General features: G+C 51.9%; 1 protein-coding gene across 2 annotated transcripts in view; it reads left to right on the top strand.

Moving 5' to 3' along the window:
- ccdc125 (coiled-coil domain containing 125) overlaps positions 1-17475 on the top strand; it is a 113821-nt gene that overhangs the window by 954 nt on the left and 95392 nt on the right. For both annotated transcript variants that reach the window (XM_084325582.1, XM_084325581.1), the window contains exon 2: positions 527-804. In XM_084325582.1, the coding sequence (XP_084181708.1) occupies positions 567-804 (238 nt within the window). In that variant the 5' untranslated portion in view covers positions 527-566. The remainder of the gene's footprint in view (positions 1-526; positions 805-17475) is intronic.

The following is a 17475-nucleotide window of genomic DNA, read 5'->3' as shown; positions in this document are numbered from 1 at the left end:
AGAACAAACGAGTAATGATGACACATTAATAATAATAATAATAATAATAATAATAATAATAATAATAATAATAATAATAATAATAATAATAATAATAATGGCTGCTGTTTCTGGCTGCCGACCGACGCCATCTGGCAGATTATTAGTCCTGTTAACCCTTTCACTGTGACAATACAGAAGGTTATAGCCCTTTACTATCACACAACCGACGGCGATGCTCCATCATTAGCATCATTAGCTCTGTTATTTATGAAATTCAATTAATATAAAAAGTATCTGGCGAGTCTGTCGACGCCACTCGACTCCAACCCCACATGTCAGACTAAATGTAATGCAGCCTAAAAAAATAATAATAATAAAAAAAGCCTTTGTGGTGGACTTGGTGTGTAACTGAATAAGTTACAAGACGAAAGTCTTTCTCTGGTCTGCATCCCCTTAACAGTTGTGTGTATTGAGCCGTACTGTACTGTACCCATTCTGCAATCTGTTAATAAAGTTTTCACTCACTCACTCACGCCTCCTCAAGATGCCAGGGGGCTGCGAGGTGGTCGCCCCGCTGCTGGGGGATGACATGGCGGAGGGGGGGGACCTGGGTGACGGCACGGACCACAGCAGACCAGCCGCCGCCGCCACCAGACAGAAGAGCCGCAGTGGCAGCAGCGGGCACGCCGGGCACGCAGAGGGACTGGCGCCGGGGGGGGGGGCTCCTCCGGCATGGGGGGGGCAGAGGGGGCGACACACCGCCTGACCACCCGCCCCCCACGGGGGAGCAGCACGTCCGGCGCTGGAGGCTGAGCAGGACCGGTAACAGGGGCCAGGGGGGGGGGCGCTTATACTGTCATTACTGTAGGGGGGGGGGGGCTTATACTGTCATTACTGTAGGGGGGGGGGGCCTTATACTGTCATTACTGTAGGGGGGGGGGCCTTATACTGTCATTACTGTAGGGGGGGGGGGCCTTATACTGTCATTACTGTAGGGGGGGGGCCTTATACTGTCATTACTGTAGGGGGGGGGGCTTATACTGTCATTACTGTAGGGGGGGGGGGGGCTTATACTGTCATTACTGTAGAGGGGGGGCTTATACTGTCATTACTGTAGGGGGGGGCCTTATACTGTCATTACTGTAGGGGGGGGCGCTTATACTGTCATTACTGTAGGGGGGGGCGCTTATACTGTCATTACTGTAGGGGGGGGGCGCTTATACTGTCATTACTGTAGGGGGGGGGGGGGGCCTTATACTGTCATTACTGTAGGGGGGGGGGGGCTTATACTGTCATTACTGTAGGGGGGGGGGGGCCTTATACTGTCATTACTGTAGGGGGGGGGGCCTTATACTGTCATTACTGTAGGGGGGGGGGGGGGGCTTATACTGTCATTACTGTAGGGGGGGGGGCCTTATACTGTCATTACTGTAGGGGGGGGGGGGGCTTATATTGTCATTACTGTAGGGGGGGGGGCTTATACTGTCATTACTGTAGGGGGGGGGGGGCTTATACTGTCATTACTGTAGGGGGGGGCGCTTATACTGTCATTACTGTAGGGGGGGGGGGGGCCTTATACTGTCATTACTGTAGGGGGGGGGGGCTTATACTGTCATTACTGTAGGGGGGGGCGCTTATACTGTCATTACTGTAGGGGGGGGGGGGCCTTATACTGTCATTACTGTAGGGGGGGGGGGGGCCTTATACTGTCATTACTGTAGGGGGGGGGGGGGCTTATACTGTCATTACTGTAGGGGGGGGGGGCCTTATACTGTCATTACTGTAGGGGGGGGGGGCCTTATACTGTCATTACTGTAGGGGGGGGTGCTTATACTGTCATTACTGTAGGGGGGGGGGGCTTATACTGTCATTACTGTAGGGGGGGGGGGGCCTTATACTGTCATTACTGTAGGGGGGGGGGCGCTTATACTGTCATTACTGTAGGGGGGGGGGCGCTTATACTGTCATTACTGTAGGGGGGGGGGGGGCTTATACTGTCATTACTGTAGGGGGGGGGGGCTTATACTGTCATTACTGTAGGGGGGGGGGGGCCTTATACTGTCATTACTGTAGGGGGGGGGGGCTTATACTGTCATTACTGTAGGGGGGGGGGCCTTATACTGTCATTACTGTAGGGGGGGGGGGGGGGCTTATACTGTCATTACTGTAGGGGGGGGGGGCCTTATACTGTCATTACTGTAGGGGGGGGGCCTTATACTGTCATTACTGTAGGGGGGGGGGGGGGCTTATACTGTCATTACTGTAGGGGGGGGGGCCTTATACTGTCATTACTGTAGGGGGGGGGGGGGCTTATACTGTCATTACTGTAGGGGGGGGGGGCCTTATACTGTCATTACTGTAGGGGGGGGGGGGCCTTATACTGTCATTACTGTAGGGGGGGGGCCTTATACTGTCATTACTGTAGGGGGGGGGGCTTATACTGTCATTACTGTAGGGGGGGGGGGCCTTATACTGTCATTACTGTAGGGGGGGGGCTTATACTGTCATTACTGTAGGGGGGGGGGCGGCTTATACTGTCATTACTGTAGGGGGGGGGGGGCCTTATACTGTCATTACTGTAGGGGGGGGCGCTTATACTGTCATTACTGTAGGGGGGGGGGCTTATACTGTCATTACTGTAGGGGGGGGGGGGGCTTATACTGTCATTACTGTAGGGGGGGGGGCTTATACTGTCATTACTGTAGGGGGGGGGGCCTTATACTGTCATTACTGTAGGGGGGGGGGGCCTTATACTGTCATTACTGTAGGGGGGGGGCTTATACTGTCATTACTGTAGGGGGGGGCTTATACTGTCATTACTGTAGGGGGGGGGGCTTATACTGTCATTACTGTAGGGGGGGGCTTATACTGTCATTACTGTAGGGGGGGAGGGGGGGGGCGCTTATACTGTCATTACTGTAGGGGGGGGGGGGGGCCTTATACTGTCATTACTGTAGGGGGGGGGGGCTTATACTGTCATTACTGTAGGGGGGGGGGCTTATACTGTCATTACTGTAGGGGGGGGGGGCCTTATACTGTCATTACTGTAGGGGGGGGGGCCTTATACTGTCATTACTGTAGGGGGGGGGGGGGGCCTTATACTGTCATTACTGTAGGGGGGGGTGCTTATACTGTCATTACTGTAGGGGGGGGGGGGGGCTTATACTGTCATTACTGTAGGGGGGGGGGCCTTATACTGTCATTACTGTAGGGGGGGGGGGCCTTATACTGTCATTACTGTAGGGGGGGGGGGCTTATACTGTCATTACTGTAGGGGGGGGGGGGCCTTATACTGTCATTACTGTAGGGGGGGGGCCTTATACTGTCATTACTGTAGGGGGGGGGCTTATACTGTCATTACTGTAGGGGGGGGGGGCGCTTATACTGTCATTACTGTAGGGGGGGGGGGGCCTTATACTGTCATTACTGTAGGGGGGGGGGGGGCTTATACTGTCATTACTGTAGGGGGGGGGGGGCCTTATACTGTCATTACTGTAGGGGGGGGGGGGGGGGCCCTTATACTGTCATTACTGTAGGGGGGGGGCTTATACTGTCATTACTGTAGGGGGGGGGGCCTTATACTGTCATTACTGTAGGGGGGGGGGGGGCCTTATACTGTCATTACTGTAGGGGGGGGGGGGGGCCTTATACTGTCATTACTGTAGGGGGGGGGGGCTTATACTGTCATTACTGTAGGGGGGGGGGGGGGCCTTATACTGTCATTACTGTAGGGGGGGGGGGCCTTATACTGTCATTACTGTAGGGGGGGGGCCTTATACTGTCATTACTGTAGGGGGGGGGCCTTATACTGTCATTACTGTAGGGGGGGGGGGGGCTTATACTGTCATTACTGTAGGGGGGGGGCCTTATACTGTCATTACTGTAGGGGGGGGGGGCCTTATACTGTCATTACTGTAGGGGGGGGGGGCTTATACTGTCATTACTGTAGGGGGGGGGCTTATACTGTCATTACTGTAGGGGGGGGGGCCTTATACTGTCATTACTGTAGGGGGGGGGGGTGCTTATACTGTCATTACTGTAGGGGGGGGGGCCTTATACTGTCATTACTGTAGGGGGGGGCGCTTATACTGTCATTACTGTAGGGGGGGGGGGCTTATACTGTCATTACTGTAGGGGGGGGGGGGGCCTTATACTGTCATTACTGTAGGGGGGGGCGCTTATACTGTCATTACTGTAGGGGGGGGGGCTTATACTGTCATTACTGTAGGGGGGGGGGGGGGCCTTATACTGTCATTACTGTAGGGGGGGGGGGGGCCTTATACTGTCATTACTGTAGGGGGGGGGGGGGGCCTTATACTGTCATTACTGTAGGGGGGGGGGGCTTATACTGTCATTACTGTAGGGGGGGGGGCCTTATACTGTCATTACTGTAGGGGGGGGGCCTTATACTGTCATTACTGTAGGGGGGGGGGGCCTTATACTGTCATTACTGTAGGGGGGGGGGGGGGCTTTATACTGTCATTACTGTAGGGGGGGGGGGGGCCTTATACTGTCATTACTGTAGGGGGGGGGGGGGCCTTATACTGTCATTACTGTAGGGGGGGGGGGCCTTATACTGTCATTACTGTAGGGGGGGGGGGGCCTTATACTGTCATTACTGTAGGGGGGGGGGGGGGCCTTATACTGTCATTACTGTAGGGGGGGGGGCCTTATACTGTCATTACTGTAGGGGGGGGGGGGGGGGGCCTTATACTGTCATTACTGTAGGGGGGGGGGCTTATACTGTCATTACTGTAGGGGGGGGGGGGGCCTTATACTGTCATTACTGTAGGGGGGGGGGCCTTATACTGTCATTACTGTAGGGGGGGGGGGGGGCCTTATACTGTCATTACTGTAGGGGGGGGGCTTATACTGTCATTACTGTAGGGGGGGGGGCTTATACTGTCATTACTGTAGCGGGGGGCTTATACTGTCATTACTGTAGGGGGGGGGGGCCTTATACTGTCATTACTGTAGGGGGGGGGGGGGGGCTTATACTGTCATTACTGTAGGGGGGGGGGGGCTTATACTGTCATTACTGTAGGGGGGGGGGGCTTATACTGTCATTACTGTAGGGGGGGGGGGGCTTATACTGTCATTACTGTAGGGGGGGGGGCTTATACTGTCATTACTGTAGGGGGGGGGGCCTTATACTGTCATTACTGTAGGGGGGGGGGGGCTTATACTGTCATTACTGTAGGGGGGGGGGGCTTATACTGTCATTACTGTAGGGGGGGGGGCCTTATACTGTCATTACTGTAGGGGGGGGGGCTTATACTGTCATTACTGTAGGGGGGGGGGGCCTTATACTGTCATTACTGTAGGGGGGGGCGCTTATACTGTCATTACTGTAGGGGGGGGGGCTTATACTGTCATTACTGTAGGGGGGGGGGCCTTATACTGTCATTACTGTAGGGGGGGGCGCTTATACTGTCATTACTGTAGGGGGGGGGGGCTTATACTGTCATTACTGTAGGGGGGGGGGGGGGCCTTATACTGTCATTACTGTAGGGGGGGGGGGGGGGCCTTATACTGTCATTACTGTAGGGGGGGGGGGGGGCCTTATACTGTCATTACTGTAGGGGGGGGGCTTATACTGTCATTACTGTAGGGGGGGGGGCCTTATACTGTCATTACTGTAGGGGGGGGGCCTTATACTGTCATTACTGTAGGGGGGGGGGGGCCTTATACTGTCATTACTGTAGGGGGGGGGGGGGGGCCTTATACTGTCATTACTGTAGGGGGGGGGGGGCCTTATACTGTCATTACTGTAGGGGGGGGGGGGCCTTATACTGTCATTACTGTAGGGGGGGGGGGGGGCCTTATACTGTCATTACTGTAGGGGGGGGGGCCTTATACTGTCATTACTGTAGGGGGGGGGGGGGCCTTATACTGTCATTACTGTAGGGGGGGGGCCTTATACTGTCATTACTGTAGGGGGGGGGGGGGGGGCCTTATACTGTCATTACTGTAGGGGGGGGGGGGGGGGGGGGGCTTATACTGTCATTACTGTAGGGGGGGGGGGCCTTATACTGTCATTACTGTAGGGGGGGGGGCCTTATACTGTCATTACTGTAGGGGGGGGGGGGGCCTTATACTGTCATTACTGTAGGGGGGGGGCTTATACTGTCATTACTGTAGGGGGGGGGGCTTATACTGTCATTACTGTAGCGGGGGGCTTATACTGTCATTACTGTAGGGGGGGGGGGGGCCTTATACTGTCATTACTGTAGGGGGGGGGGGGGGGGGGCTTATACTGTCATTACTGTAGGGGGGGGGGGGCTTATACTGTCATTACTGTAGGGGGGGGGGGCTTATACTGTCATTACTGTAGGGGGGGGGGGGCCTTATACTGTCATTACTGTAGGGGGGGGGGGGCTTATACTGTCATTACTGTAGGGGGGGGGCTTATACTGTCATTACTGTAGGGGGGGGGGGCTTATACTGTCATTACTGTAGGGGGGGGGGGCCTTATACTGTCATTACTGTAGGGGGGGGGGGGGCTTATACTGTCATTACTGTAGGGGGGGGGGCTTATACTGTCATTACTGTAGGGGGGGGGGGCTTATACTGTCATTACTGTAGGGGGGGGGGGGCTTATACTGTCATTACTGTAGGGGGGGGGGGGGGGGGCTTATACTGTCATTACTGTAGGGGGGGGGGGCTTATACTGTCATTACTGTAGGGGGGGGGCTTATACTGTTATTACTGTAGGGGGGGGGGGGGGCCTTATACTGTCATTACTGTGTACACACACATGACATTTCCTTTTCCTATTGGACTACTTTTCTTCTGTTAGCCACACCTCCGGTTCTGTAGCCTATAGTAAGTTACTACAGTGTGTGTGTGTGTGTGTGTGTGTGTTCTATAGTAAGTTACTACAGTGTGTGTGTGTGTGTGTTCTATAGTAAGTTACTACAGTGTGTGTGTGTGTGTGTGTGTGTTCTATAGTAAGTTACTACAGTGTGTGTGTGTGTTCTATAGTAAGTTACTACAGTGTGTGTGTGTGTGTGTGTTCTATAGTAAGTTACTACAGTGTGTGTGTGTGTTCTATAGTAAGTTACTACAGTGTGTGTGTGTGTGTGTGTGTGTTCTATAGTAAGTTACTACAGTGTGTGTGTGTGTTCTATAGTAAGTTACTACAGTGTGTGTGTGTGTGTGTGTGTGTGTTCTATAGTAAGTTACTACAGTGTGTGTGTGTGTGTGTGTGTGTTCTATAGTAAGTTACTACAGTGTGTGTGTGTGTTCTATAGTAAGTTACTACAGTGTGTGTGTGTGTGTGTGTGTGTGTGTGTGTGTGTGTGTGTGTTCTATAGTAAGTTACTACAGTGTGTGTGTGTGTGTGTGTGTGTGTGTGTGTGTGTGTGTGTGTGTGTGTGTGTGTGTTCTATAGTAAGTTACTACAGTGTGTGTGTGTGTGTGTGTGTGTGTGTGTGTTCTATAGTAAGTTACTACAGTGTGTGTGTGTGTGTGTGTGTGTGTGTGTTCTATAGTAAGTTACTACAGTGTGTGTGTGTGTGTGTGTTCTATAGTAAGTTACTACAGTGTGTGTGTGTGTGTGTTCTATAGTAAGTTACTACAGTGTGTGTGTGTGTGTGTGTGTGTTCTATAGTAAGTTAATACAGTGTGTGTGTGTGTTCTATAGCACTATCGCACCTTGTTGCCCAGAGTTAATTATATTGTTTACACTGCCTTTTTATTCTATTTGTATTTTTACTTCTCCACTGTACTATAATTCTGTCACCTGTACCTGTATGTCTTCTACTACCTGTACCTCCCCTCCCCCCTCCCCCAGGCTGCTATGATACCTTAATTTCCCCAACGGGATCAATAAAGGAATATCTTATCTTATGGATTGCTCCAGACCTCTCTTGGCAGAGCCTGAGGTGTGCCCCCCCCCCCCTCCCCCCCCCTATCCCTATTCAACTCCACTCCAACCTATCAGAGCAAAACAAAAACAAAACAAAGTGCGACACCAAGCAAAGGCTGTTTTGTCTAGCGGTTTGGTTTTTGACTGCATTACAGATTCTACCCTTTCACTGCCACACGACAGAAGGTTAGCCCTTTTACTATCACACGACCGACGGCGATGCTCCATCATTGTCACAGTGAAAGTTAACCGGCTGTCGTGTGGCAGTGAAAGGGTTAAGCAATCCATTTGTCCAGTTGTGCGTAGTTAACGAGCGTTAATCAGGGAGCGTTGTTTGTGTCTCGGTGTGTTGAGGCTTCCTGTTGATGTCCTCCGCTGACGCCGTGTTGAAGTTCTCCTCTCTCTCTCTGTTTGCTCATAATGTTGACGTTGGTGGGAGAGGTGAGGCGAGGCTCACGGGGGAACTGGACGGACTGACGCACACACGCAGACACACAGACACGTAGACACACACACCAGGGGTGGAAAATAAACTTAAAGGATAAGTCTGGTGTCATTTTATTGTTATCTTATTGTCAACACAGCCTGTGTTAACACATTAACTGCGCTACGCAGTTTGCCCCTCTCATACCACTCTCTGCCACCACTCTAAGCCTATGGAGATGTTCACCTTCTTTGCAGGGCTATAACTTTTTTAATTGTATTGCTAAATTGACATTACTATGGGCCCATTCAACATCGATTATCTATCGTTCAGGATGTGGGAACGTTATACTTTTTCATCCATAGATTCATACGAAAATACCGTCTAGAATATAAATATAAATATTTTTATCGTTTTCTGCAGTAATTCCTAGAACGCTAGTTATACGCCTAAACGCATAATATAGATTATCGATTACAGTTTATTCGTGATACACGCTATATTAAAAAATCCAACTGAATACGAGCCTAAACGTTATGACTCATCATGCGCGGATGAACAGGGGGGGGGGGGGGGGGGGGGTCGTTTATAATTCCGTCATCGTCAGTAAATGCTTTATGTAGTATGGGTGATATATTGATCAGAGCAGTTTGCATTAATAATAATAAACAATCACGCTGAAAGTAATGTTACTGTCCTCTTACCGTTCGCCGATGAGACTGGAGGAAAAAGATCCCACTTATTTGACGTTGATCGACTAGATCCATTTCCGGTTTGTATGGCGAAATAAACGCCCAAATCATATCGGTTATTGAGTTATGGCAGCGATCCATATACACGGATGTGTGTCTAGAGTCCTGCAACAATATGTGACTGCCGGACGCATTTCCCAGATGCACGGAGATCACCAGAGATCCATTTCCGGTTTGGTAACTCGCCTGATCATCCACCAGGCGGCGGTATTGAAGCGTTGCACGGTTGTGTGGGTGAGGGAATTATGAATACCATGGCGAAAAAATGAAATGTGATCTCAATAACGTCGTACGCCGTGGAATGGCGGAATTCGCATGACCTTGAAACCCGCCGTAAGCCGTTTTTGGCGGTGGATGTGTTAATGGCAAGGCTGAATTATACTGCCCAAAGCAAACAGCACAGCTCTGTCACATGTTTTTAACATGATGAATTATACTGCCCAAAGCAAACAGCACAGCTCTGTCACATGTTTTTAACATGATGAATTATACTGCCCAAAGCAAACAGCACAGCTCTGTCACATGTTTTTAACATGATGAATTATACTGCCCAAAGCAAACAGTACAGCTCTGTCACATGTTTTAGCCGTTTTTGGACAACAATGAAATTCTGTGACTTCTGGATACGACCTGGTGTTCGCTGGCTGGACCAGACGTGTAGGTAGAAGAAATGCGCTGTAGGTTTTGGTCTTTTCGTACGCTGTGATGACAATAATAAAACGATAAGATGACACTGGTCCTGTCCCTGAACTACTTTAGCTGCAGTGTACTCAGCAGACTGATTGATTGATTGATTGATTGATTGATTGATTGATTGATTGAACACTTTATTAACAGATTGCAGAATGGGTACAATACAGTACAGCTCAATACACACAATTGTTAAGGGGATGCAGACCAGAGAAAGACTTTCGTCTTGTTTACATCAGGGTCCCCCATTTTCAATTCATCATAACATTTATGACATACACGACATACAGATATACAGTACTGTTACATCCAGACATTTATGATATACAAATATACAGTACTGTAACTGAGGGGTACAATTCCCTGACTGTATTGATAAGTATGGTATCATTAAACCACTACCGCTTTATGTACTTTAATTACTGGCCATACAGTACATGATATATAAATATGATGAACACTTCCCACAATGAATCGGTTCCACACAAAGGTGTAATCAAGTATTTATTGCAGCAAAAGGTACATAATATACTTCTCTGTATTTTACTTTGGATGCGCTTATAAGGCAAAGGAATGTGCGTAGGCAAATCAATAATGAATGTCCATTCTCTGGTTACGCAGGAGGTAATTATACAACCTGAATCTTAGGGAATTACATCTATGGTACACTAGTAATATATAGCGGGAGATACTGGAAGGGTCCCCCCGGTTGTAAGCCAGCAGGGGTAGAGGATCTGTCGGTAGTAGAGAGTCTGGTCAACGATGACTAAGGAGACTCCAAGTACAGGAGACGGTGCAATAGTCTCTTGATCCACAGACGAATACAGCTGTTCTCCGTAGACTGTAGCTCCACAGTGAAGAAAGCTAGCCGGCCTCAGGCTCTCTGAGGCGCAGACTCGACTGGTCTCCTCACAGGGTAAATCCAACACGTGTAGGCGTCGGCGATTCTCCGCTCCATAAATCACAGGACCAAAACAAATATAATCCAGCCGCAAAGGGCTATGTAGTCGTCGGGTAGATTAATCCAGTGTACATGTCCACACGGTTCTCGTCTAGGTCTCCTCGGGTGAAAGCGCCATGAAAGCAGCCCAGCCTGGATAAGCACTCTAGCTGATACGAGGAAGCGTTGGTGATGCTGGTCACTGTAGAACTTTAGCCGCACGATACACTATACACAAATAGACTATTACTGACTTAATAGAAATATGTCGCACTCGACGGTATAGCGCCAAACTCTGACAATTCAGTTATTAATTCGCACGCGGTCTCAATGCTCTATTTGGGGCCAAACAGGCCATACTTCACCGCACGCAGTATCGTGGGTGAGGCTTCAACTTATTGGGTAACTCTACTTCTGTATTCACCTGCGCCATATTTATATGCACGGCGAACAATCTAGTGCCAACCTCATTTCTGTCTCGTATCCCTGGGCAAGGCCGGGCATGTACAGACATGTCTTGACGGTGGCTTTGAACCTGACTCTGGAGGCACGGCCCCGGCGCCTGTGGACCGCTGTCCAATAGGAGAATGAAATATTATGGTCTGTAATAGGCTAAAGGGATATTCCGTGTATATGTACAAGGAATATACAAGGGATATCAAACGATATACAAATACTATGCAATATATATCAATCAATAAATATATATATTCGGTTTAATCTGATCCTTTGTAACAGCCGCCTCCTAATTAGTCCCACCTAATTAGCTAAGCAGAGACAGATTAACCGCACTGTCCACTACTCAATGTCTGTTGTGAGGGGTCGGGCAGTTCACAAAGTCATGGGGTCATGGTCGTCATCGATAGTATCGGGGAGCCTTGACAGTTCTATTAGCCTCGCCACGGGTCGGGTGTAGATCCGTCCTTGGACGAGCACTTCGGCTGCTCGGACCTTTCCGTCGGCACCGGTGATCACTTTGCTTACGCGGCCAGCCGGCCACATAGCTCGGGGTAGTGACTGGTCGATAATCATGACGACTGTTCCTTCTGTCAAATTGTCTCTCTCTTTCACCCATTTCTGGCGGGTCTGTAGAGACGGTAGATAGTGGAGTAGGAAGCTGTTCCAAAACTTGTCAGCCAATACTTGACTGTACCTCCACATTCTTCGGCCGTTCGCTTCTTCAGGCCTGTACATTGTCTGTGGTAGCGCGGGGTCCAGCCGCCCCATCAAGAGTGTGTTGGGGGTGACTGGGTCGACATCTGCTACATCACTTGAGACGTAACCGAGGGGCTTTGAGTTCAATACTCCCTCGATCTCCGTGAGGACTGTCATTAGGACTTCTTCCGCCACGGTCTGGGCCCCAAGCACGGCGTACAGGGCTGTCTTTATTGAACGTACTTCTCGTTCCCAAGTTCCACCGAAGTGAGGTGCGTTCGGGGGATTAAACTGGAAGTCAATCTGGGATGGAGCGAGGTGGGTCTTAAGTTCTGGGCCCATAGCTTGGAAGCTCTCTCTCAGCTCTCTTTCTCCGCCTTTGAAGTTTGTCCCGTGATCAGACAATAATATAGACGGTTTGCCTTTCCGCGATGTGAATCTTCGGAAGGCCATAAGGAATGAGTCTGTGCTCATGGTTGGAAGGAGTTCTATATGCATCGCTCGGGTGGTCATGCATTTGAATACAATACCCCACCGCTTCTCGGTTCCTCTTCCTTTCTTTATATACAGCGGGCCGAAACAGTCCATACCGGTGGAGTGAAAAGGCTTGTCGCCGAGTTGGAGGCGACAGGGAGGTAGGTCAGCCATCCGGGGTATACTGGGCTGCGCTCGCCACTTACGACAGTCTAGACAGGTTCGCTGGAAGCGCCGCACTGCTTCTCTCCCTTGCAGTATCCAATAACGAGGTCTGATCTCCGCGAAGACTCTCTCTGCCCCGGCGTGATGCACATCCTCGTCGTATTTCTTTATGATCAGCTCTGTGACCTTGTGTCGGCTGTTTAAGACTATCGGGTACTGGGGCGGTTAGGTGGCCGAGCGGAGATTGCGTTCGTCACCAGCCCCGGAGCTGTGAGCTGGATTTGCCTGTTCGAGTCCAGCTCACAGCTCCGGGGTTGTCACCAGCTTGGCTGGCCGTCTGCACTAATACAATTGGCTGTATTAGAGGGTGGGAGAAGCTGGCGGGGTGGGTCCGGGTCGTTGTAAACAGCGACTCCTACAGTTCGGTCGGGGCGCCTGCTAAGCGCGGATTGGACTTGAGGGGGATAGTGTGGTCCTCCCACACGCTACGCCCTCTCAATGAGAATCCGCGCTGCCAGGTGAAAAGAAGCGGTCATTGGCTGGACGTGTGTCGGAGGAAGCACGTGGTAGCCTCCACTCTCCCAGATGATCTGACTGTGGGGGGTAAGTGCGCAGCGACCAGGAAGGGACTGGGAATTGGCATACGACTAACATTGGGATGGGAGAAAATCGGAGGAAAAATGGAGAAAAAAAAAAAAAAAAAAGACTATCGGGTACTTGACGTCATCCGGTAAGTCTGGAGCTCTCCGCAGACGACCACCCACTCTGATGAGACCATGGGCGTCGCTCTCGGGGGCTAGGTGGAGCAGTCTGCTGTCTGATGGGACGGGCTTTGCTCCCTGTAGACAGTCTAGCTCATCGGGGAACGAGTCTCTCTGGGCTTGTTGTAGTAGAAGAAGTTCTGCTTCTTCGTAGTCAGCTGCTGTAATGTCAGTAGTGAGCTGAACCTCTGGGTGGTGCCACAGGAATGTCTTTAGCTGCGCACTCTCTAGGGTGAGGCAATCGTCTATGTCGGGGTCTGTGGAGACGAGTGTGTTCAATCCACAGAACATAGATTTCGTGTTTTCGGCCTCCTCTTTACTCGCTTCCCGTGGGGTGGGTGTAGGCCACTCTTCTTCCGGGAGCTTGAGGAACTCTGGCCCGTCACTGTATAGGTTGTGACGGGTGAGGTCATCCAGGGACATTCCCCGGGTGATGACGTCAGCTGGGTTGTGTTTTGTGTCCACATACCTCCAGCTTGCTACTTCTGTTAAATCTTGAATCTCTGTGACTCTGACTCCCACGAAGACCTTGTATCTGCACGAATCAGACCGGATCCATGTGAGTACTGTCGTGGAGTCTGACCACAAGATTATTCTTTGCACCGGAATGGTGAGTTCACGTTGGATTAACGTGGCGAGTTGCGCTCCTGCTAGGGCTGCGCAGAGCTCTAGACGCGGGATAGATTGTTGCTTTCGTGGGGCTATTCTTGAGCGGGCCAGGATGAAAGCAGTATGTATTTCTCCTCCCTCCTCTCGGGCACGCAAGTAGGCCACCGAACCGTAGGCTACTTCGGAGGCGTCGCTGAAGACGTGCAGGTCCATCTGGCACGTCTCCGGCCTCACTGTGGGTGGGAAGTAGCTGCGGCGTATGTTGACACCTGGGAGTGAGCTGAGTTCCGTCTCCCACTCTCTCCATGTGGATGCAAGGTGTTCGGGTATGGGGTCGTCCCAGCCCTGGTCCTTGTCCCATAACGCTCTTACAATCATCTTTGCCCTGGTGGTGTAAGGTAGAATACATCCCAACGGGTCATATTGTCTGGCGAGTGTTCTGTATACACTCCGTCTGGTGGTCGGTAGTGCAGTCGACCTTCCCTGCTCCTTGGTCAGGGGTGTGTGTTTATAATGGAGCGAGTCTGTTTTGAAGCGCCAGACTAGTCCTAATGTCATTTCTTGGGCTTCTCCTGGGATGGTCGCCATCCAGGTCTCGCTGCTTGCTGCCTTGTCCTCGGGGGAGAGGCTGCGCAATACTTGCGGGTCGCTGCTGGCCCACTGCCTGAGATCAAAGCCACCTTTGATCAGGGAGGCGCGGAGCTTGAGTAGAAGGGCCTCGGCTTCTTCTGGCGTCGAGACGCTTTGCAGACAGTTGTCCACGTAGAAACTATTTCCTACACTTTGTCGGACCTCTTCATCAGCTGCTGGGTCCTCTGTGACGTGTTTTTGCAGTGCAAACGTAGCACAGCATGGGCTGCAGGTGGTTCCGAAAGGGAGGACTTCCCATTGATAGATGGCTGGTTGCTCATCCCCGATCCTCTCTCTCCATAGGAACCGCAGCAGGGGCTTGTCCTCCTCCACTAGTCTCACCTGCAGGAACATCCCTTTGATGTCGCCGCTGATGGCCACCTTGTCTTGGCGGAAACGTAGTAACACGCCTAGTAGAGAGGGGCCGAGTATTGGGCCGGGCAAGAGCTCTTTATTCAGATTTTGTGATCCGATCTGGTAGCTGCAGTTGAACACAATACGATCCTTGCCGTTGTGGTGGACTTTGTGGTGCGGCACGTACCATGATTCGGTCGTCTGATCGGCCTCTTTAATGTCAATTTTCTTTATGTGTCCCGCTGTGATTAGCTTGTTAATCTCAGCGCGGTACACCGTCTCTTGAGCGGGGTCTCTGGCTAGGCGCCGCTCTGTGTTCAATAGATACTGCTCCGTCGCTTCTTTTGGGGCGTGGAAGGTAGGCATACCCTCTCGCCTCAGGAGTGGAGTTGCGTATCTCATCACTCCGTTGACTTTGACTCTCTTTGTCCCCTGCTCGAGGAGGGCTATAGCGTAAATGTCTTCCTTGGAACGAATGTCTTTCTTTTCGTTCTTAAAGGGCATTGTCTCTAGTGTCCATAGCCTCTCGACATGCTGTAGGAGGGTGGTGTCTTCTTCTGTCACTCTGGAGTGGAGGCAGTTAGTGGCTGCTGTTCGGTTAAGAGACTTAGCGAGGGGGCCTTGTAATGTCCATCCTAGGCGGGTCTCGACTGCTGCAGGACAGCCTCTGGGCCCTGTGTGGACCCGGTCTATCGGGACGATGAGGTCTGCATGGTCGGAGCCTATCAGCAGGGTCGGGGTGGCACCGTCTATGAGCGGTATAGGTAGTTGACGCAGGTGCACATATTTATCCATCAGCTTGGCGATGGGGTAGGTGTACTGCGACAGGCCTATTTCTTGGCTGGTGAAAGCATTAGTAATCCTATACCGTCTCTCTGGCTGCCCGCTTGCTGCGATAGTGAAGGAGACATTCTCGCCCTTTATCGTCTTTAGATCTCTTCTTATTGTCCGAATCGTCATCTGGTTTTCGCTCCCCCGCAGCCCCAGCTGGGCCGCAGCGGACCCGAGGAGAAGGGTCTTCTCTGACCCGTCGTCAAGGACGGCGTAAGTGTCCATGACCTTGTCTTGGTAACTCAGTGTTACGCGGACCACCTTTAAGAGCACCCGGGCGCCCCCGCTGCTGGCGGGGTCAATGTACATAACACTTGCCTTTGTGCTGCTTGAGGGTGCAGGCTTTCTTCTGTTACTGTCGTGTAGGACATCTAGGTGGGCTCCGTCACACCGACTACACCTCTTCTTTAAGCGGCAATCGGCTGCCATGTGACTGCGCGCACATCGGTAACAGCGTCGGTTGGACTTTATCCATTGACTCACCTCGTCGGCGGTCATCTTCTTGAACGTGTCACATTGTGACAACCAGTGTTCCTTTTCGCAGAACGGGCACACCATCTTCCACTTCTCTTTCATCGAGGGGGTACTGTGGTTCTTGCTGCTCGGTACTGATTCTGATTGGTGCATGACGGTCACCAATCTGCGGCCATCGTTTGCTCTCCTAGGTCCCTCTCTGGAGCTTGGGGTGCTCCGCATGAACGTATCCAACCGTAGGCTGTTGACTTCTCTCGCCAGGAAGTCGGCTAGGTCTAGGAGGGATGGCTCGGGACCGTTAGGATCACGGTGGTCTCTTTGCCGCCTGAAGCGCTCTTGTCGGGCGGGCGGAAGCTTCTCTAAGATCCTCTCGACATTAGAGTTCGCGTACAGTTCGTGCATACCCTTTTCTCTTTGCGCCCCCAGCATCCCTACCAGGGATTGTACCTTGATAGACAGGTCATCTAGTGAGCGATTGTCTGTGGCTGGGGGTAGGCGGTCAATATGCCTTATCTCTTGTATTACGTAGTCCCATATGCGTCCATATCTTTGGTCGAGTGCTGCTAGAGCCGCTGTGTATGGGGTAGTAGAGGTGGCATAGGCCAGCGCTATATTGTGCGCTCGGGGCACCTTGAGGTGCTTCAGTAGGATAGCATACTTGTACGGTTCATCAGCTACATCGGACATCATTGTCTCTAAGCACATTCGTAGCTCCGTGTACTGTGCTCTGTTCTCGTGGGTGAAGTCCGGAAACGTCGGTGTGCCAATGTATGATGCCATGGATGGCTGGCACATCGGTGAGCGTTGGAAGAGAGGCCTCCTAGGCGAGTCTCCTCTTACGCCTCTTGGTGGGCTGGTACCTGCTGGGTACCATGGCCCGCGTATCCAGGTGCTGTTCCTCGGGGCTGGTCGTGCGTCAAGCTCACCCGTCAATTGAGTCGGGGGTCTGTAGCGCAGAGCCGCGGGGGTAGAGCCTGGGCTGTACTGGACCTCCTGGTCCTGTGGAGTACTGTGCTGCTGTCGGGCTTGACTCTCCTCCTCTCCCTCTTCTTCTTCCTCTGGCAGGTCCTCTAGATCCTGTAGTCGTCTATTTAGCCTCTCCGCGGTGTAGACCGTTTCTTCCTTGTAGCTGGGTCTCGCTTGGACCGGTCGGGGAAGGGGTTCGGAGGGGGGTATAGGCTCTCTCTGGTGGTCGGGCTCAGGGTCGCTTGATCGGGTAGGGGAGGGTGCCCTTGACCCTTGTCTTGACGAGGCCCTGGAACCCCGTGCGGAGGGAGGGGGTGTTGCCCTGGTGATCAGCTGCTCCATTATCTGCGCTTGTAATCGGTCGCGCTCGGCTTCGCGCTTGGTGAGAGCGAGGTCGC

The sequence above is a fragment of the Notolepis coatsorum genome, assembly GCF_963971535.1.
Source record: "Notolepis coatsorum genome assembly, chromosome: 1".
Lineage (NCBI taxonomy): Eukaryota > Metazoa > Chordata > Actinopteri > Aulopiformes > Paralepididae > Notolepis > Notolepis coatsorum.
Note: the sequence above shows the minus strand (reverse complement) of the source record. Positions and strands in the feature narration are given on the sequence as shown.